The sequence below is a fragment of the Argopecten irradians genome, chromosome 11 (assembly GCF_041381155.1).
Source record: "Argopecten irradians isolate NY chromosome 11, Ai_NY, whole genome shotgun sequence".
Taxonomy (NCBI): Eukaryota; Metazoa; Mollusca; class Bivalvia; order Pectinida; family Pectinidae; genus Argopecten; species Argopecten irradians.
Genome location: NC_091144.1, coordinates 32,136,143 through 32,159,514, shown reverse-complemented (window position 1 = coordinate 32,159,514; position 23,372 = coordinate 32,136,143). Strand labels below are relative to the sequence as shown.

The 23,372-nt window shown below is 35.1% G+C and overlaps 2 protein-coding genes across 7 annotated transcripts; both read right to left on the bottom strand.

Moving 5' to 3' along the window:
* Positions 1–742: 742 nt before the first annotated feature.
* LOC138335327 (E3 ubiquitin-protein ligase Midline-1-like) lies at positions 743–5,187 on the bottom strand. The gene is made up of 2 exons (XM_069284364.1): positions 5,101–5,187; positions 743–4,348 (listed from the first exon to the last, which is right to left on the bottom strand). Exon 2 carries the CDS (start codon positions 4,315–4,317, stop codon positions 2,638–2,640), a length of 1,680 nt encoding a protein of 559 aa, XP_069140465.1. The 5' UTR covers positions 4,318–4,348; positions 5,101–5,187; the 3' UTR covers positions 743–2,637.
* A 2,409-nt stretch (positions 5,188–7,596) lies between these two features.
* Positions 7,597–21,753, bottom strand: LOC138335326 (RING finger protein 122-like). 6 transcript variants are annotated; one of them, XM_069284359.1, is made up of 7 exons: positions 21,549–21,753; positions 21,280–21,326; positions 17,144–17,269; positions 15,748–15,787; positions 14,747–14,788; positions 12,688–12,767; positions 7,597–10,958 (listed from the first exon to the last, which is right to left on the bottom strand). In XM_069284359.1, exons 2-7 carry the CDS (start codon positions 21,309–21,311, stop codon positions 10,799–10,801), a joined length of 480 nt encoding a protein of 159 aa, XP_069140460.1. In that variant the 5' UTR covers positions 21,312–21,326; positions 21,549–21,753; the 3' UTR covers positions 7,597–10,798. The 6 variants fall into 6 exon arrangements, with proteins under 6 accessions (XP_069140460.1, XP_069140462.1, XP_069140463.1 ...); XM_069284361.1 differs by having other exon boundaries at positions 21,284–21,326; XM_069284362.1 differs by lacking the exon at positions 21,280–21,326.
* Positions 21,754–23,372: the final 1,619 nt, after the last annotated feature.

Genomic DNA, 23,372 nt, shown 5'->3' with positions numbered 1-23,372 from the left:
TATCATGATGGTGTTATATAAAACTATCTACATGTTGTCATCACTGAATCTGTACACCTCGAGTGCAGTAGATTCCTGTTGAGAAGTAACTGCGAATTCCTGTTTGGTTGGATGAACCACTATACTAACATACGGAAACTTCCGCACGTTTTGTCACGATGTAAAGATGACGAAAGAAAATGTTGAAGTTGAACTTTGGAATTTAATGATGATAACTTTGACTTGACGGATGGCTATTCTGGAATGTCCAGAATGTACCCGATGTGTTCCGTACAAAGTCGGAGACCTAACTGCTTTACAAATAAAATATTTCATGCTTAAATAATGTACATACAATAAAATTACAGAATTATGATTGACAGATATCGCTCATTGGCAGATTAATCAGCCGTGGTCAGTGTCCTTTAGGCAATTAGGATGGCCGTGACATTAATCCGGTTACGTAATAGAATAGAACTTAATTGCCAGAGGATATACACAGTTATCACACATAAGGATTTTATCTCAAATGTCACAAACGTAAATATGATCAAGAATATAACCTTAGGAATGTCAAATTACACACAATAGTATTAACTGATAATTGATGTTAAAATTTAGCAACTATTAACGCAAAGTTCAAAGCACTTTAAAATTTATCACAAAATTCTTTGTGATAACTTCCTTCCGCTCCGGGAAAGACGCGTCCCGCGTCTTAATTAAACTGTCCATTGTTTTGATGGAGTCTATTCGCTCGGTGTTCATGGAAATGTGTGGTCGCTGGCGTCGTGAATTATTTTGTGGTTGGTTTCGTGGTCCGGGAAAAACATTCGGTCTGGTAGTATTTGGAGCGCTGTAGTAACTTAGTTGTTTTTGGAGGCTTGTGATTATGTTTTGTTTCTGTTTTAATTCCTCGTCCTTCTCCGAAATTCTGAACTTTAAATTAGAAATCTGTCGCTGCGTCTGTTCTTTTTGTTTCGCGGTTGTTTGTAATGTACTGATTGTTTCATCTTTGCTTTTCATAATTTTCTTTCTGTTGTCCAATGCTTTTTCTAGTTCTTTGATTTGAGACACATAATTGGTTATATTCACATTTTTGACGCGAGCACATTCCTCTTCTAGAATTTCGTTTGATCTTTGTAATTTTGCACACTTTTCTGATATTTTGGAGATGGTAATTTTGGTACGAACAAGTTTTGACTGTAATGAAATTATCTGGTTGCTGTAGTTAGAGTCTTTCTGGAAATCGTTTTGAAGTTCACTATTTTCAATGTTACTGAATGGAAAAATACACAATACCTTTTTGGATTCTCGGAATTTCCTGAGACGTTCAGAATCTCGCCGCCGTTTAGATGTTGACTTGGCCTTTTTCTTTGGTGCAGTGCGAATAACGGACTTACTGTCCGAAGAGTTTTTTCGGGACAGGAACAGGATGGATAGGCAGTTGTCGCTGACTGGTCCAGGGATAATATCCTGTTGTACCAACATTTGTAGTACAATGTCCGGTTCGATTAAAACACATTCTCGAAAAGTGGCCAATGTTTCCACATCGGAAACAGTAACATCCGTTTGCTGGACAACACATCGGATGGTTTGGGGCGAAGTGGCCTCCACATCTATAGCATAATGCCATCCTGAATGGTTACAGTCAAAACGTTACCCTGGTTAACTCCAAAGTATGGCGAACACAGTCTTGGTTAAAATCCAGTCCGTGTTATTCCGAATAGAGTTGATCCTTCTTTGAGTCACTCGCGGGAAATACTTGCTTGGCAGTTGAGGTTTCGGGAAAGCGTACCCAGCGTAGAAGTGGGTACTACCAGGATTATCTCCACCAATTAACATACGGAAACTTCCGCACGTTTTGTCACGATGTAAAGATGACGATAGAAAATGTTGAAGTTGAACTTTGGAATTTAATGATGATAACTTTGACTTGACGGATGGCTATTCTGGAATGTCCAGAATGTACCCGATGTGTTCCGTACAAAGTCGGAGACCTAACTGCTTTACAAATAAAATATTTCATGCTTAAATAATGTACATACAATAAAATTACAGAATTATGATTGACAGATATCGCTCATTGGCAGATTAATCAGCCGTGGTCAGTGTCCTTTAGGCAATTAGGATGGCCGTGACATTAATCCGGTTACGTAATAGAATAGGACTTAATTGCCAGAGGATACACACAGTTATCACACATAAGGATTTTATCTCAAATGTCACAAACGTAAATATGATCAAGAATATAACCTTAGGAATGTCAAATTACACACAATAGTATTAACTGATAATTGATGTTAAAATTTAGCAACTATTAACGCAAAGTTCAAAGCACTTTAAAATTTATCACAAAATTCTTTGTGATAATACACCACGGATTGGTGATACTGGACAGTTTGGGTAATAGAACCCTTCCACGTGACCCGTCAGGTGATATAAGATAAACATTTCCGGAACTGTGACCACACACATACACATTGTGGTCCCGATCCAGTCCAATACCTATAGGGTACCTCAGACCAGGATTGCTGTACCTGTAGACTACTGCGTCACAGTACATGTCTAGTCGTCTACACACTACGTCCTGGCCATCTTTGTGGTATACAGTAGAGTTAGATGTTGATACGGCAAGGTATGTGTAATCTCTACGCTTCTTTATAGATTTTTATAGATGACCTTCCCTTCGACAGACATGACCTTCACACTACCAGGAGTACCGGCCAGGATGTTATCCCCGTGTACTGCTATACCCCAGGTATCGGGTGGACCACTGATCCTGCTGATCTCGGACAGCTGACCATTCCGTAGTGTACATCTCAGTATGGAGGTCTGGTTTACAGCCACAAATATCTCATCAGGTGTATGTCCACGTGCTATATCTGTAGGTCTACCGTCAACATTGTATTCCCTTTGGAAGGAATAATTATCATCAAGCAGTAGAAGTCTTTTGTTAGAATGATCTGTGATAAGTAACTCATTGTTTTCAGTGAAGATACCTCCCGTCAACCAAGGTCTATCTTCTATTCCAAGAATATTGGCGTTAACTGTATGTGCACAGGATACCAAGCCCGTCCATACATCCACCGGTGTCGTTACTGTGGTAGTCAGGACTTTCTGCAGAGATCCCACCAAGTCGGCATTCACAGTACGATCAAAACAGGTGGAAACCAAGGTTGTCGAAAGTAAACTTCCAATCAAGGAACTTATCCGACCATTTGCTTTTTGTGACGCAGACGAAAGCGACGAGATGATTTCAACATCACAAATTGAAGTCATTGTCATGATTGTATCAATCATTGCATCAATCTTCAGTGTGACGTCAAATCTATTTAATTTTGTTTTGGTATTCTTATCCATTTGACGGTAATGTCCCGATATTTGATTTTTTGTATGTTCTCTCATGGCAAATTGGTGACGGTCTGGTAAATGTTGATCTACATCCAACATCAACTGGTGTGAGTTTTCGGCGTTAATGCGAAATACGTGAACACACTTCTGTCGAGACAATATCTGTTCCCTACATTCTTTAAACTTACCAACAATGTTAGATTGGAATATTTTCTTAAGGTTATCAAGTTTGTCTTTAGCCTTCTCTATCCTGCTTGTCATTCCAGTCAAAACCTCTTTTTCTTTTGCGTTTAGTGCTGCTATCCCTAAATCATCTTCCTCTATCATCTTCTTGGTTTCTTCTGTAACTTCCTTCAATATTGCCTCAACAGGATGCAATTTAGCTTTACTCTTCGTTATCACATCCTTCATTGGTTTTACATTGTTACATTGTCTGTGTGACACTAACACACAGGTGTTACAACACATCGTGCTATGGTCTATACAGTAGAGTTCCAATGGTTTCCCATCATGCTGATGGCAGATTTCATAAACTCCTGCAAGCTGTCCAACATTTCCGGAGATAGAGGTGATGTGATGTGTAGCCGATGGTTTGCTCCTTTCATGGTGGATTTTACAGTGTTTGCAGAGGTGTTCATCACATTCAACACACGTGACCTCGGCAAGGTTTGATTCATTTCCTCGCAGACACGGTTCACAAAATTGGGCGTCAGATATTTGTGTTGTAGAGGAAGCAAGGAAATCATTTTTCGGAAGGCATGTCGTCCAGGCACTTATGTCCGCATTGACGTCATCATTGAAGATTGGTATCTCGCACACTGGACATGGGAAGTAGAGTTTCTCGTCTGCTGTAACGTATTCCGCGCTGATGTATGATGACAAACATTGACAACAGAAGGTATGACCACAGAGCAGGAGTCTGGGTTCCATGTATGTCTCTGTACAGATGAGACATCTGTATTTATGTATCTGTACAGCTTCTGCCATGTCTTGAACAAAAGACGAATTATTGGTAGATCTGAAATATACAGAATCATTCATTAATCAAAGATAAGTATGGGTACATATATGAAAAATCTTCGTAGATGCATTTCAAACACCAACAAATGTACAGTTTTATAACTCATATAACTACTGTTTATCCATAAAATATAAATTGTATATGGACTCTAGGATAATTACACTGTAAAATAAAACTACATATAATTCCTCATCTGATGTCTTTAAATCCGAAGGAGTAAGACAAGATACTGTTTATAGTTGTAAACGACCAGCCAAACGGTCTAGACACTTTATCAATATTTAGGCCAACATTCCTATAATTTAATACCGAATTTGACTTGCTTTTAAGTTATCTTAATATACCAACATTACTTTTTGTTGGACTTCAGTCCTGATTTAAATAACATGTTCAGAGTGAATTGATTGAGTATAAAATACCAACGTTACCACGCTAGACGACATTGTAAGTCAATGCAATGTCTGACTTTATTATCGATTTATAGGGCAACATATATAGATTGTTTTAAATGCTATGAAATATCATATTATAATGTTTCTTTGTGGCACATATTATATAACTCCTTGACGATAATCTCGTGATATTCTTATCATTTCATACCAACTTTTCAATTTTTATGAAGTCACTTTCGGTTCGCGTAGAATAACAACTAACAAAAACATAGTAATTTTTTTTTATCTCAAATACGTCATAATTATAAAGAAATTCATCGTTAAGTCATTAAATACGTCTAATTATATCAACATTACCATTTGTTTGACTGCTGTCCTGATCTGTGTAATATTTTCAATATTTCTGTGCTTGAAACTGATCACTGTTGTTGGTATTCATTGGTTGCTATAGACAAGAAGAACGATAACTCGTACTTTTAAAACTTCCTTGTCTAAATCAAATTTACATAATAATACCTTCCCGTAAGGTTTGGTTTGTTTATTTTTACGTCCTATTAACAGCCAGGGTCATGTAAGGACGTGCCAGGTTTGTTGGTGGAGGAAAGCCGGAGTACCCGGAGAAAAACCACCGACCAGCGGTCAGTACCTGGCAACTGCCCCACATGGGATTCGAACCCGCATCCCAGAGGTGGAGGGCTTGTGGTAATATGTCGAGACATCTTAACCACTCGGCCACCGCGGCCCCAAAACCCCGTAAGGTAATGTTAGTGTGATAATGTACATGTGTACACTCACCGGGTCACTTTATAATGTCGCTCCATTCATACTATTCACGTTGTATTAATTGGTTATATCGTGAAAGCATGAATATACCGCTGTCTCTCAAAACAAGCACCTTGCACAACATACACGCAACACACCACATACATGGGAGGCCGTCCTTACATGACCATAGCTGTTAATAGGACGTTAATTAATCAAACAAACAATCAAACAAACAAACGTTGTATTAATTGGTTATATCGTGAAACCATAACACAAGTCTTTTACAGAGAAAATAAAACAAATTATTCTTACTGATGTTGTTTCAAATGAGGTTATCATTTTTCTTTCATCTGATGGACCTACGAGACAGGGACAATGTTTACCATTTGTATTTAATTTTCTACAGTTTCTTTCCCGTTATTTAATGTATGTTAAACGAGCTCTTTCGTTGTTTGTACTAGCGGACATTTAAGACACGATTTTCTTCCTTTGCCTTTCACGAATCACTCCTGGGATTTATTCATATCTAGTATTAAAATTAAGATTTTAGTGTGTACGTCTGGAAACTGACCAATTGTAAATCCGGCAATAATCTTTACTTAAATGTCATTTACCTCCGAACGTCTCTACTCCGTGCATTTTTTTTCATTCAATACAGAATGTGGTTGATTAATATACTAATTAACATAATACAAGACCTGTATTCAATTTCAACAAAATATTATTGCAAATAAATTGAAATGGGATCAAACAACAGGCAGTGCTTATGTAAGTTCTGTCCCCTGTATTATAGTTTCACAAATGTCAACAGCAGGGTACATCTCTCAATGGACGTTTTGACTCCTATGTTTTAAAGTCATTCAGATGGTCAATTCATTAACGCAAAATAGATATGTCTTTCTGTGGTTTATGATTGTCGATTCAATACTGCTCCTCTTGCTTGAGAGTACGGAACACACTATAATCAATTTACATTTCTGGGGCACTGATATCTCCTGTCAAACATCTGTCCTTCTTCTTTCGTTCAATCTTTTCAAAAGCCTTCATGTCTTTGTGTGTTATATTATTTTGAAGGGTGTGTGTGGAAATCTGGTTTCTATATAAAGTTACTCGCATACGAAAGCCATCCCAAAGTTGACAATGACTTGTTTATATGTCTCACACCCAGTCCAATTTTCATCAATCTGACCTCCTTATGTTTCCCTTCCAACTTCCTGATCTTACTGTATTTTCCTATTTTCGGATTTGTTCGCTATCCGTTCATGCTTTACAGGACACAAATATATCTAAATTTATTCTCAATTGTGTTCTGAATACGTTCTTCAGGTCAGACAGTATGGTTGTATTTGAAATGAAAGTCGAAGTTCGATGCTCGAAATCGATTTCGTTCAAGTCATCAAAACGACTCGACCACTGCATGCTTTGACTTCACTACTAAAACATACCTTAAAAGATAAAGGGTTGTACTTCGTACTTTTCCTTGATGGTGCAATAATGGCATTGTGTCTCACACATACGGAAATCAACATTGTCAAAACTTTTGTGCAGTTTCTTTCGGTTTGCATGATATTACATAATGTGTGATGAAAACATCCGGATGATTCCGTACCATCCCAGCTTACTCTATTAGTATTACCGAAAGTGTATTGTTTTCATGAGCAGGGTCGTTTCGATTAAACGATTTGACTGGTTGGACCTACATAAAGTAGTTGTTCGTTTAGGAATGAAGACGGACAGGCGATTTTATCTTGTTTTCAGACGAGACTTGACACAGCCCTAATAGGCCTGTATCAAAACTGCAAGCCTGTCAGGATTTATTGTTGAAATAATTTCTTAATGTCCAAATTGTCGAACCAGTTATTCCGAATAAAACGAAAACGACCCATGTGTCAATCGCAACATCTTGGAGAAATTTCCGTCAATCTCCGAAAATAAGAAGTATACTAAATTATTTTGAGCCAAGATTTGAAATTGACCAGAAAAACCGAGATCTGGAATTGATAAGAACATCAACTTAACTACATCTTCTCACATTTGGAGAACACTTGGACAACAGGCTTGGATTTAAAGTGAAAACAATATTAGCCATTAAAGTTTTAGCACATTTATTTTCAATCGGATTTTTTAACCTTCACTTTTATATAAGTAATATTTTATAACATTAAAGGCACCATTATATATATTTGCAACATTTTGTATAAATGAAATATATGCACCTGAAGATAGGACAAACACTATGTACAAAGTGATGTAACAAAACATTTCAGGCTATAATACAAAAGCTAGTAATATTCAACATACAAATATTTACCGTTTTCTCGTTTGATATAATAATTATGTTGCTGCAAACATCAACTTAATAATTAATTTTCCACCCCTAATAATTTATGGGTTACAGTCGTGGATACAACAGCAGTGACATCCGGAAATAAAAGTATAATGTAAGTGTCCTTATTCCATCTTTGCATATTTCAGAGTTACCTCCCTTATGGATAAGTTTTCACTGTAACGTTATATGTGAGCGAGAATAGTTTACATTATAGCAAATACGTGGCATCATGATCAATACCTACCAACAAGTGCAAATACCTCTGTAATAGACTGTAATATGCAAATAGTACGTCACATGTATTTGAAGTTAAAATGAAAGAAATCAAAACTCGGTAACATATGATACAGGTATTCATTCTCGAAACTCCGGGTTACTATCTCTGTGTATTGAATTAATGTCAAAATAAAACAAACAGAGTCGTCTCCCATATGCCATAAACTTTTGATTATGTATTCTATACATCATAGGTAAATTTATCAAAAGGAAAAGTTTAAAGTTGTTCCAGAATTTTTTTTTCTATACTTGAATTTTATTTATTTATTTATCTATTTATTTTTGACATGGCAATTACAGTACTGTAAGTAGATTTAGATACATGTTTTAAAAGAAGACACAAGTGCGTAAAGGCCCACTACCTTTCGGCAACATAAATTTTCTTAAAAACAATAAAGTAAGAAAATGTATATTGATGACCTAAGCTGATGTTACAACACAAAACAAATACAAGATTCCTTACGTACTCTACCCTAACAATTAAGATTCATTTCGCTGTTTTGCCGTCTGACACAGTGCTAACTAACGCATTGCGTTTAGGACGACCACGAACATAGTGAAAATCAATATTTAATTTACTTTCATTTAATTATTCAGAACGTAATTATAGGTGTTGTATAAACTATAAGCTAATAATTATTGCGATTCTACAAAATTATCCTATTATATATTCCCATTTGAAAAGTCTAAAAAAAATCTATTTCGGAAAGGTATTGGCCTTTACAATAAGCATGTACCATTTAATTTGTGGACTGTAAAATATCACTATTAAATTGCAAGCAAGTAAATAATGAATTCAGAACTAAAAAAAACAAACGCAGCAGGATGAATATCTATCTCACATATTTAGGCAGATTACTGTGTAGGGGGAGCTTGAGGAATGTTCAGCACCTTTATACGCATGCATTGGCAAGGCCGTAAGATTTAACACACACACACACTTTTCATACAATAAGCATTTGCTCATGAATAATTGAGGTTGCAATCGGCAGTGTATGGAGGACTACTTTACATCATGGAGTAAAAAATTACAACAATTTAATAACAACTCTGATAAAATATGGACTGTAACACTTTGCCATGGAAATGTTAAGATAAGCATAATTCACACAAGCTTTGAAATGAATATGAAATATTTGTAACATCTTTAAGCAACAATTGAATCACATTTGTTTCAGGGCTTTATTGGTTAAACTTTCTGTTATCGCCTCAGAATATAACCAATGGTCAATGCCGTTTGTAGCATAGCATTCAGTTACCTAACCCAGAAGCTTCGTTATTTCTTTCCTTCATAGGGTCTTGCAATTTGTCAATAGTAAAATTAGTTGAAATAATTAAAGTGAACACATTGGAGTATATGTATACCACAAACAGAACAAATAGTCTACTCTATAAAACACTTTAAAGATTACATAGAATATACTGTATTTTAAACATATAAATATACTCAATGATAAACTAGATATAGTAATGCAATGAAATTCTATAATTGCATATTACATAGGTATCTGCCCTTGCGAGTAGGAAATGATTGTGACGTCATGTATGTCCGAGCATAACGTATACTTTTCAGAAAAAATGATAGAAATTTGCTCACAAAATATTAATGACATCACAATGAATGCCTAAGCGCAAGGGTGGATAACTCTGTAATATGCAAAGACGGGATAGTGTAATTCGAAGGAGATGTGATCATATAATATGCACAGCTAGATACCAAACAAACAATAGAAGATTAGTTTTACTATGACACATATAATTCAGACGTCTAAGCTTTAAAAAAATTCAAATCTACTTATACATGAAAGAGAATTTTCATTTCTCAAAAAAAGAACGTCTTCATTCATGTCAAAATATATAAATCAAATATGTAACTAATACATTAGCCATTAATTTGATTTCAGGTCTCGGTCGCGAAACACCCGAGAATTAATCGAACGCGGAAATAAGATGGTTTGCAGTAATTAGAACATTGGTGCATAAGATGAATTGCATTTAAGTAACATATACATATTTATATATATAACAGTATACTCAACGCTATTGAATCTTTCAAAATCCTCACCACAAAATCATAGCGATAGCAATAAAAAAAATCACAGAATATCACAATTATTATTTTGAACACATTCTAAAGCTTAAGGAGGAACCGAGTGTTAATTTCACACTTACTGATTCCTTCCTTCTAATTTATTGGGGTCTATTATCATTCCTTCTACATGACCCTAACACACCTTCCTGGCAGACTCTCACAAGGCACCATAGTGGTTCAGCTGCCGAATAAATGAACAACTAGATGGATACTGGAACCTAGAGCCTTGAAACCATATGCTCTAACGTTCATACAATTAAGGCATCGTTTGATAACAATTAATCATATTATCACATGGTATGGAATCCATTTAGGCTTCTTGTTAGCAACATGCTCATCTTTGGCAGGTTAATAAACTTGAGAGATGGTAACTATGTGATAATATCTGGTTATCACAGTTTCTAATCACGATCGCCTCCATTCTAACATATCAGAATTGCTTCCCTTTGTTTCTCTCTAGGGATAACTCGACAGAAAGGCCGGGAATGATGACTTTCAGCACTTTGGAAAATGTCTTGGCACTCTCAAATTGCTTTCGTCATAATATCACAATGAAGATATAAGGTGTATTTACAGCTGTACTTCTAAATTCACTAAACTGCTTCGATGGATGATGATGCTGCCCTCTCGATATCCTGTGTCCTTCTGTCGATTGGAACGAGGCCAGTTCTCTCCCCTGGTGAAGGCAGATTTTGGACAGGTGCTTTACACATCGGACAAGCATTCTGGTATCGCAGCCATTCCAAAAGACACCTGTTATAACAGAGTAGAATTTACTTTAATTTCAGAATCAATTAAAGTATAGGCCTTAAATGAGTTCAATGTATTAACCTGAAATAAACCAATGTTAATCGAAAATGAAGGTTATGTCTTTAGTGGATCAGTAAAAGTCTTCCATTTTGGTATGAAATGTCTATGTCTCTGTGTGATCACTATAACAACAAAAGGTTTCATAATTCTACCAATAAAATACCGTATAACCTGTTATTTTCACTGATCAAACTTTTTTGATTTTCGCAGTTTAAATTTTTTGTGTTTACGCTGTAAGGGCCTATATGATTCAATCACTTCTCAACACCTCGCGGTTCAAATGTTCGCGACCATTACATATAGCAAAAATATCATCTCCGCAAAAATATTTGTTGCAATGAAGTGCAAATATATTGCTAACAAACGATATGCGCCTTTCCAAATCTTCATTGACATGATGAGTATAACCAATATGACAAAGTGAACTACAATAAAATAAGTCGTCCCTTACTCTTAATCCCATATGTAAAACAAACGTGACTTATCCAGGGAAAAGAACAAGTCTTCTTCACAGAGACAAATAATATGGTAAATTGTACGAGTGTGCCAAGCAAGAACAATACAAAGAAAACAATGTACAATTCATATGTAAAGGCATATCACCTTCACTGGTAAATATTACATCATAACGTCTCTCTATCTGGACCAGTGCATGTGATTACAAATAAATTGATTACAACGGCGAAAAACAGAATTAAATTACAATTTTTAAGCTATCGACATAATTTATTAAAGATGCTCCACCGCTGACAAATGGAATTTTTCAGAAACAGGAGCAGGCGATTTTTCTTCAGTGACAAAAGGTACTCACTTTACACCATTAACACCACTGAAAAGTTTCTAACTTTACTTCAAGATAAAATATCAAATATTATCGTGTATATATGTATGTCTAATTACAAAGTGTACCGCAAAAATACATATTTTGCTTTTGGTGCATTCGCAATCAGTACTCCATATCGGACATAGTGCCACAGAAATACTTTTTGGGATGCAATTAATTATTTTATATATTTTCATCTTGGATTAAAATTAGAAGCTCGAAATTTTCAGTTGTGGTAATAGTGTAAAGTATTAAAAGTTACCTAAAGTAACTTTTGTAACAGAAGAAAAATATTAATTTGTCTGCTCCTGTTTTTGAAAGAGAAAAAAATATCATTTGTCAGTGGTGGATCATCTTTAAAGTACAAGTAAAGCATTAGTACTAGTCTAGAAGTCTAGAATCTAGATCGCAAAATTAAGTCGCCGCGGAAGTTTATAGTAATAGGGGCTCCGAGATTCTAAAAGGACGTGGATAAAGTAAAATTTGCCGTCGGTTAGTCTCACCTTTCAGCGGTGATAATGATGACGTCACGGAACTCACGAAATGATGACGTCATAATCACCGGAATGTGGAACTTAATCAACGGTAAATTGTACTTTACCCTCGTCGTTTTGGGATCTCAACCCCCACCCCCGTATTGAATTTGTATTTTTATGGTCTCCACTTAACGACTCATGTATCCTGGCTTTTCCTAGGTGACTCATCAAATAATCGAAAAACTTCTATATCTCTTTGTACTTGGACTCGCTAAGATTTGAACATACATGATTCGACGAAATTATATGGTTTGACCTTAAAAAATTCTACATAGATTGGTGTAAATAAGCAAAGTATTGATAATGTACTTACTTCATATGGAAGCAGTGGTTACAGGGACAAATAGCTACATACTCGGACTGTTCGAACTCCTCGATACACACCGGACAGGTCTGTGACAACATAAAAAACATAAAATATAGTAATGTATGATAAAATAACAAAATAATTTAACAAAATATAGTACAGGTGCTGTAACAAATTGGTGAAGACACTGAAAAACTAGCATTAAAATCAATGAAATAGTACGCCATACATGTAGCTGTTACGTTTTGTAAAAATATACTATGTAAAGTGTTTTCATTATATTATTTAAGGAATAACTTTTGATTTTGTTAAGGTCATGAGTGAATAAGGAAACGGAACCTGTGTAAAGCTATGGAACCTTGCTCTAGAATCTATCCGTGCTCCAATATCATTTTCTATCATAACCTTAACAAAATCAAACGTTATTCCTTAAGCTTTCAGTTTTCTGTGTCAGTTCAAAGTTTTCCCTTTGTCAAAATTTCTTAATTTCCTACAAAATATCTGTTTTTCTCTGCATCAACAACTGCTTTAATCGGAACTCATCGTCTGCTATGGAAGCCGTGGTATTCCGAATGTAATGAGCCTCGATTCATTGCCGCTATGGATCGTGCGTTCGACTCCCATATGGGACATTTGTCAAGAACTGACTGCTGATCAGTGATTTTCCGCCGAATGCTCCGACTTTCCTCCACCAATAATAGGACATTAAACTAATCAAACCACACATGAGTATACCTCTATTGCCTTGGTCTTATTTGTGATGGGGGTATGTATCATTATTTTATATTTACACTTGCTAGGCTTGGTCACTATACGCTAATACTAGCCGATTTTGTTTACCATAACTGCATGGTAACATTGAACTTTGAACTTGCGTAAGGAAATGTTCTGTGCAACGTAAAAGGACTACTTTTTTTAAAAGAAACATATGGCTTTGTTTACATTTTGACGAAACATAACGTGTATATTGTTGTTTTTCATAGAATTTTGGAAAAATGTAAACAATATATACATGTTTTATATTTATATATGATTCAAACAATTTTTAAATTAACAATTGTATAAAGAAACGGAAAAATATTCCGACCGGGGCGACGTGCTTTCATTTTTGTTAAAAATGATGGGTGTCAAATGTAAACATTACCTCTGTGCCTATGTTCGTCCTACGATCGAGCCTTTGGGGTGGACGGGTGTGAGACCCTCTGATAGAGGTCAGTTATAAACATATCCTCTTGTCTTTGTTCTTTGAGTATTTAATCATGTGTATTATAAAACATGCACCGCTAATAATCCACGTGTTGACAGTTCCGCGTCACCACAAATACATTGTATCCATCGAACACAAGTGAATTTGTTTCATTTATCGATGGCGATATGGATCTAAGCGTAGATTATATAATCACATGGCTCCCAAGGATGTAATATCGTCAAGTCAGACGACATCTCAAACACATTGAGCTACTTGAAAATCGGTGTTTTCACAACTTCCGCAAACTAAAGTGTGTAAGCGTGCGTCAGCTTCGCCTCGCTGCACAATAACGGTCACCGAGTTCACACATGTGGCCGTGTACAAATTCTTTATGTTATTACGCTATATATTAACTTTTAGCAAACTTGAATATATATTTAAAGTTCTGATCTGATTAAATAAAATTATCTCTGAAATTTTCTTTGTTTGTCATGTTTATTTTACACTAAAATATTGAACTTTTTTGTCGTCGCGGATGAATAATTCTACCTTACGTGAAGCGTCATCATTCGCTGTTCAATTGAGTAAGCTCCTCCCACTTTTGACCGACTTTTATTGAATAATTACGTCACTTTCAAATGACGATTTTATAGCATAAAATATAAATAAAAAGTCGTGTGAGTGTAAATATAGGGATTGGATTTCGTTTTATGTTAACCATGCTTGTATGGAGCAATTCCTCTAAGAATATATTCAATATGGGGCGCTAACGCGCCCCATAGAATATATTCTTAGAGGAATTGCTCCATACAAGCATGGTTAACATAAAAACGAAATCCAATCCCTATATGTTGAACACCATCTTATCGTACTTACATCATTAGGTAGTTTTCTCTTCTTAGTTGTCTTGAATTTGATCTACAATTAAAAAGAATAAACTAAATGCACATTTCAAACACATTTTCATCACAAGATGTTCTGCTTTACGAATTTGAATTTCTATGTATTTTCAAGAGTACATTTTGCGGTCACCATTCGAATATAGCAAACCTAAACTTGGTACAGATAAAGAAGCCATGAACATAAAATGTACGGAAATATGGGATCATACTTCACCTAGGGATCTAGGGACAACTTGTTGGCTTTACTTGGCAATATGTCTTCAGGTCAATTTAACCTAAAAAATCTAAACCTGGAATTGACATGAAATTCACATGAATTTACCTGAAGACATAATGCCTGTGTATATCTTCATTTTACAAATTGCAATGAAGTCCCACTGCACAAGCAATCAACAAAGAGGCCAAAGGCATTCTACATTCTACATTTTATTTACCGTATTGCCTGTTATTTCTAAGGGGAGGATAATTTCGCGATGTTCGCGGGATTTTGCTAAGATCAGGATAAGACTAATTTAAGGATTGTTAGATGTCTAATCCCTTTGATATTGTTTTTGTCAATAAAATTGCTTGAAATTGAGACAAAAAAAAGGTCTTGAGAATATTGAGAATTGGTTGATTTATACACTGAAAGCCACATTGCGAAAATTTTAAACTACCAAAAATATTATGTATAAATATATAATATAAATCTATAAAGCATAATTCTCGTTTCGCCAAAAATTTAACCCGCGTAAATACCCGGCAATACATTATTCTAGAATACTCTATAGTAATGTCACTGGGCACGTGAAGCTCTTGTGTCATAAGTACACTATGCAATCAGGAAGTTTTTTTTCTGTACTTAACGTACTCCTCGTCTGACTGGCAGAAGTTACCGAATACTGCCAGTCACTAAGTCTGTATCTACCGCTGATCATCCCTTGTCCATGCTGTTCACATGATAAGGACATGGTACCGAGCTCTGTTCATACTTACCCTACGGTAACCTTGTTCCTGGCGAGCTTTACATCGCAACCTGACAAACAAGAATGCGTCCTGAATAACCATCACTTTTTATATTGCATCAACCTACCATACTTATCCTAAAACATCCACCAATACACTCTTATACTGTTAACATACAACGTTTAGTGGTATTATTATTTTTGTGGTTTTATGCTGATTTTTGCATTGTGGTAAATGTTAAACGCTTATCTAATTATGAAATATATTGATTAATTGAGATTTTTCTCTCAATAACGTCAGCATTATTTTTTTCTATAAAATCAGTGTTAATTCAATAAGTTAACAATAAAATACCCTATAAAATCAAATGAATTTTCATTGAATAACTTAACAATTAGTTACCCTATAAAATCAGAAGAGTTTTATTTCAATAACTTAACAATAAGTAAGCCAATAAAATCTGAAGAGTTTTCATACAATAACTTACCCTATACAATCAGAAATTTTCATTCTATAATAACATCTTATTTTGTTCTCTTTACATATAATACATATACTATATTACCAGAATATACCAACACAATTCTATACATTTCGCAGCTACATGTATACCAGATATATTTAGGTTGTATCGTGTCAATGCCCAGACAGGCAGACCTACACGATGGGACAGAATAACCTAACTACAATGCACTGTCGAGGAAAGTTGATAAGGTTATTAAGTGTACAGGCATTACCTTCACCTACTTTTCAATGTTACCCCATTAATGACCTTGACCCACATTTCAAGGTTAATCTATTGTATAAAAATGCTGGATTCTGGAGAAACAACCAATTCCTTGGTATCATCACTACAGTATGAAAAAAGAAACTGGTTCTTTAGAAAAAATTTTTAAACGTACTAACATTTGTATCAAGATTATAACAACATTATTAATAAGGCCTGACACTGGCTTATATTACTACCATCTAATTTTCAGCAGTTTCATGGGTTTATGACTTATTCTTTGATATTTCTGATGAGTAATAAGTTATTTTCACACAGTCGTTTATGTAAATGGCATTTTTCAAACTTTCCTTAAATCTATAATTTGTGATAATGTTTAGTAAATATTAAATAATTATTTTTTGTTATTAAAATTTGGATATTTTAATCGGTTATTGCATTAGATATTGAATTTTTGATGAGTTGTATGATTAGTTTTAAATGTTTATTGGGTTATCTCATTAATTTTGAATTTTTGATCAATTATTTCATTGATTTGATTTTAATGAGTTATCTTATTACTATTTCATTTTGAATTTTTAATGAATAATCTCATTAAATTTAAATTCTTAATGAGTTATCTCATAAATTTTGAGTTTTTAATGAGTCATCTCACTATTTGCTTTTCTTTTTAAGGAGTTATAAATTATAACTACATACCTCCACATGTAACAGCAGAATGTTAAGCTGAGGAGGAGAGAAAGTAGCCCAATCCCTAGCAGAGGCAGCGAGATATTGAACGGAACGTCACTCCCCTTCATATCTCTATGGTTGTCCACATAGTTCCTAGAAAACAAAGCCAAGTGCCAACTATACGTTGTGGTTATTTCGTCATTTAAGCATTGGTATCAAAACAAAACAAAACCAAATACAAAAAATATCAAAAACAAAACTAAATGCCAACTATATGTTGTGGTTATTTCGTCATTTAATCCTTGTTATTACGATTTTTTTAAAATTTCATATGAAATAATAATTGTTTGAAAATTTTGTTAATCCACGTAACGGATTTTCACAAATGTATTCCATGCCGCTATGAAATTAAAAAAGAAAATGCTTATCGTACTAACGACAAAATAAAATGCTTTTTGATGTACGATTCCAATGTCTTCAACGCAACATACAACTTCAATGTCTCTATTGTCACATGACATGACGATAAACTTCGTGGTTTTACCCCAATTCTAGGATTTTTTGGGGGTTTTCTTATTTTGTTTTCCAGGTATGAAAAATAAATTTATCAATCATAAATTCAGATTTAGAATGAAAATAATGGAAAAAAATAATATAGTGATGGATCTCTTACTATTCCATTTACTGATTCATGTGAAGAATTGTTCATGTTGTTGAGCTAGAACAAAAATCAGCGTGTAGACAAAATATATCATATCAACTTTTATTAATACCACATGGTTTTTGTGTTTTGGTAATTTATACTTTTAGAGTTTCTTTTTGTTTTGTTTTGTTTTGGGACTTCTCCCCATAGCATAAACATATACTAAATTACTCCTTTTAATTCAATATATTTTTTTCTATGAACTCATCCCGCCGATGTTTCGTCTAATTACCTCAGTGATGTGCAAAAGTCAATGTCATTTTTACGTTATGAGAATTCCCAGCCAATGAAAATACTCGTTTCATGCAAGATTGAAATATTTATATAGTAATAGCATTGAAGGTTTGAGTCTCAAATTGGTGATTCACGCTTGTAAGTATATAAATGACTGAAATGGATGAACTCTCACATATGCCATTCAAATTGTCGTAAAGTGAGAATGGGTGTTCACACCAGACATATATTTCAACAAAGCTAAGCAACTCAAGCTACGGGTCAACGAGAATAAAAGAAATTATTAAAACTTATTATAACTATTAAACAGGTGTTTATCCAAAATAAGTTTAAAGCTTACTCAATTTTTGTTTCTAACATACTGCAGTCTCCCAAAACACGTAAGCACTTCACACAAGCAACACATCGCAATAATACTCCGACTTAAATAATCATACTTGCTGTGAGTGGGGCTTTCATCCAAACAATTTTACTTTTAGGTATTATTTATACTGGGGTTGAAAACTTACCATACCAATACCAGCTCATTGAAATATTCAAATGTCACGGACTTATTCACAGACGTAAGCAAAATAAAGAGATAGTGTTTAACCTGCCAAAATTTAACGAAATATGGCAGCTCACCATACTAGTTATGGTAGTCAAACAAAAGGACGACATTTCCTCTGACTCTAATTTAAACCGACAATCAAACTGTATTACTATCACCACATCGTCAAAATTAATTGAAAACGTAGATGGTTCCTTATGTAGGGCTACGATTTATCTACTGGTGAGGAAGAAGCTGACCTACCGTGAGATCTTGAAGAAAATATATCTACCAATGCGGGCTTTCAGGAGAATCAGAGACGATACATGTATAATAACAGTTCAACATTTCAATAAAATAACGTCAAGCAAAGGGTAGCAGCCAACCAAACATTCCCAAGTAAAATTCAAAAGTTCAGCAAGCTAATGGTTTGTTCAAACAAAGGGTGACAGTTTAACAAAATATTGTGTTAGCCAAAGGATGCCAGTTCATCACATAAATAAAATTATCACTATAAATAAATTAATGCAGTTGTTTAGTGAGTCGACACTAATGTATTAGTACTGGAAAAGCTAAGATTGTTAGTAACATATCGGGTGTTAGCTCACAAACACTTTCCTGATGTATTAGACCAACATGGAAATAGTATTTCATACCCGCGCACAATAGATGTAAACAAACATGTAGACGAACACGTTGTGTTAGTATTATTTTGGACTGAAGAAGGCCCTATAGTGGCTGAATATATATTCCATAGAAATGATTTTTTATTTTACTTCGAATTTATTTTGGCCTTATTTTGGATTATTTACATGCTAGCTTTATACCGTTTTTACCTCATTATGATGTAAATACCTAACCAAACTGTTCCTTGTCTATAGGTTATTATAAGACTCTTTCATAGGTGGATATGAAGGATAGGGATATTCTACGCGAGGGTCACAAAATGTAGTAAAACCCGAGGCTTGCCGAGGGTTTTGCAACATTTTGTGATCCAGAGGGTAGAATATCCCTATCCTTCATATCCACGTATGAAAGAGTATTTTTCTCTCATACCTCGACATTTTATTGCAATTTTGCTACTATTTCTCTCCGCCATTTTGAAATAAATTCGGAAGAAAACGTAACTGCAATTCAATTCTTCATACATGAAAATTGCATGATATTTTCAACGCAAATTCCGTTGTGTGTATCTTTTAATGTTAATCCACCCTAGTTTCTGAAAAAAAAATTGTTTAAAATGGCACCTAGAAAATAGTTATTTTATTGACGCTGTGACTTCACACGGCTTTATTGCATGGGTAGCTATGCAATACAGCCTCAGACGACACGAGTATATTGCCCTAGACAAGCAAGTTTTACACGTGTAGGTATGGGAGAAAATAGCTTACCACACTATTCCTTGTCAATAGGGTATTATATCTATTCACACTATTACTTGTCTATAGGGTGTAATAGCTAACCATGCAATCCCTTGTCTATAGGGTGTAATAGCTAACCATGCCATCCCTTGTCTATAGGATGTAATAGCTAACCATGCCATCCCTTGTCTATAGGGTGTAATAGCTAACCATGCAATCCCTTGTCTATAGGGTGTAATAGCTAACCATGCCATCCCTTGTCTATAGGATGTAATAGCTAACCATGCCATCCCTTGTCTATAGGGTGTAATAGCTAACCATGCAATCCCTTGTCTATAGGGTGTAATAGCTAACCATGCCATCCCTTGTCTATAGGGTGTAATAGCTAACCATGCCATCCCTTGTCTATAGGGTGTAATAGCTAACCATGCAATCCCTTGTCTATAGGGTGTAATAGCTAACCATGCCATCCCTTGTCTATAGGGTGTAATAGCTAACCATGCCATCCCTTGTCTATAGGGTGTAATAGCTAACCATGCCATCCCTTGTCTATAGGGTGTAATAGCTAACCATGCCATCCCTTGTCTATAGGGTGTAATAGCTAACCATGCAATCCCTTGTCTATAGGGTGTAATAGCTAACCATGCAATCCCTTGTCTATATGGTGTAATAGCTAACCATGCAATCCCTTGTCTATAGGGTCTAGTAGTAACCACTGATGTTAATCACTCACAAAATTATTCTCAGCGTTTCAGTTAAACAGGGGACAATAAGAAACTAAAATATTTCCAGATTAGGGGTAATATATCTTCCCACACTTTTCCCAATACATAGGGGACAATAGCTGCCTTAACTATTCCCCGGGCTTATGTCACATTGGGTAAAAGCCTATCACAGTATTCGTCATGCGATTGTAACATTATTAAAAGTAATATTAATGCCGGTTTTTAAAAAAAAAAAAACAACAAGAATCCTATGTTCTTGATAATAAAGGTGATGTTCTCGGTCGAATGGAACAGTCGTATACATCATATTATCAAATAACTTTCATTTCTTATAAGCATTATAAATGTAGGTATTTGGGTTAGACGTGTGGTCAGACTGGGTACATGCGATAGAGAGGTAGGGTTGGCTATCGAGATGGGCGGCGTAGTGCAGGCGGGTAGGACAAATATACCTCTAATTTCATGATTACGCGCATTCGTGACCAACTCAACAAGGGAACAAATATCCGGCCAATGGCTAGCTAGGTTACAACTTTAGAGCACAAATAAAGCACAACCAAAACGGCATCAATATTTAAGTCAAGCATAAAACAGTTCGTTGTTAAATGTACTTGCTCTGCGCGACAGCCCGCCATGTTTCCATTGTAAATCCGTGCACCTGTAGGAAATATTTCATACACAGGTAGTACGATGGACTCTCCGAACCCTTAACAAGCACAGAACACGCATCGATGGAACACATTCGTAGATCATTGTCACTCGTTAGTACAGCAATTAACAACCTCACGAGACCGAGTTCTAATCACACCAATGTAAATAAACAGGTTTATATAACAACTACGATGTGTATTTGCGTCGTACGTCTGTACAAGAAGTATACCTAGCTCATCGTTCGGGCTCAATTTCTCAACTCAGTCGATCATCTTCTTAGCTCGGAAGAGGTCATGTCTGTTACGTGGCTGGATCCATTAACCGTGTATTTTTACATCAGCATCAGAAAAATCGGTAACGTACGTGAGCTGTGTGTTTATCCCTGACAAAGAAAAGATCAGCTGACAGTCGTGTATATACACACATACACACATCTAGTGCAGAGCTTTAAACATTATTGTTCTATTAATAGCATTGACCTACTTACGGTTACAAAACTATAAGTGACGGACTAGAATGGTGTCAGTGTCCTAAGCTCGGTTATAAAATAAAGAATCAATCAACGATCATATCAAATTCTAACTTTATGCACTTGTATATATACCCAATGGACACAATCTCTGGAGGATGTTTCCGTTAAGTCCGATTGTAACGTCGCAGTTGGGTTACTTTAAAGTTGCAAAAGAAAGATTTTTGAAGACCTCCACTGAATGTTTTTCAGGGGTAGTGAATCTAAATAGGTGTTCATTTTATATGAGATGTTATGAAACGTTTTGTGGGTTTTTTCCCCGTTTTTACCACTATTAATTTCTTTAAGTCTCTCATAAATTTACGACAAGATTGAAATATTTAAAATAACTGTGTCCCGAAGAAAGTCCATGGCTCTATGCCCTATATGAAATGCCAAACAAGCTGTTTTATATCATTTTTTGTGTTTATTAGGCGTTTGGTCTCCACGTCGTTTAAAACTTCTTAGACTCGTTTCATATAATCTCATATAAAATGACCACTCATTAAGTTCCTACATATATATATGAATACCATTGTGACATCAATTCCTAAGTAAGCGTGTAGTAGGCGATTGTTCTCCATTACGTTTCGGCAATGGGTCCAACTGGAGATTGAAAATTGAAGAAAAAAAATCGATCGGGCTAATATGCTTTATAATGAATTGTGTTTTGATTTTGCTTTAATTGTTATTATTGCATATGATAAACCCTTTTGCCAATAAAAAAAAGTTAGTTCATGTACACTCATCGGTAAGGAAGTCCTAGATAGTTCAATACAAGTCCAGAAGAAACAACGACCATTCTTAATATCTATTTTACCACTCATAAGACGTAAAATTCATAATTTGTAGACTTGCCGTATAATTTTCTTTAGAAAAGACCAAAATATGTATATGTGGAAAAAAATGTTTCACTGTGAATTTGATATTTTATAAGGTTAAGATTTATTGCCTAGTAGGTAACTGATATCAAACAAGTAAGATAAAATGCATACAGACGTTTTAATAATGGTTTGCACAAACTTTTCTTTGCTCCATTAGCAGAAATAACAATTCGGAGGGAGGTATCTCTGTACTGAAGAGGCCGATTTTGATGCGGGGTGCAACATTCTTGTAAGGAGATAACATATCAAAATAAAATTTTCCGTTCCGTGTACACTGTAAGACCTATTGATATCAGAGTTCATTAAAACTGTTCTTTACGCCCTTTTATTGGACACTACAAAACATTCGGTTGGGTTGAAAACAAATCATAAGAACCAAAGTTCAAGAATTGCTTATTACACATTTATTTCGTATTCAAAGGTATGGTAAGTATTTAAGTTCTCTTTCTATCAGGAAAAAAACCATACTCGCCGATTCCTATAGAAAAATGACACTTTAAACAAGAAAGCTAATTAATTTGTGCTGTTAGTTTAAGGTGCTTTTAAACAATCGAAATGTGATGGTTTTCTTTCAGGGGGATTTTTTTTCAGTTTGCAATCTGGCAGTCAGGGTGTTTTGACATAGCGTCGTTTTAAAATTCAGTACCTAGTCATATTTCAA

Excerpts from the sequence above, each read along its gene's own strand:
- LOC138335327 (XM_069284364.1), bottom strand. The coding sequence starts at position 4,317 with ATGGCAGAAGCTGTACAGATACATAAATACAGATGTCTCATCTGTACA.
- LOC138335326 (XM_069284358.1), bottom strand. The coding sequence starts at position 21,410 with ATGTGTTCCATCGATGCGTGTTCTGTGCTTGTTAAGGGTTCGGAGAGT. Across the intron at positions 15,788-17,143 it reads TTCTGCTGTTACATGTGGAG|GTTGCGATGTAAAGCTCGCC; the intron begins GTATGTAGTTAT and ends CTTGTTTGTCAG. Across the intron at positions 14,789-15,747 it reads AGGAACAAGGTTACCGTAGG|ATCAAATTCAAGACAACTAA; the intron begins GTAAGTATGAAC and ends TTTTAATTGTAG.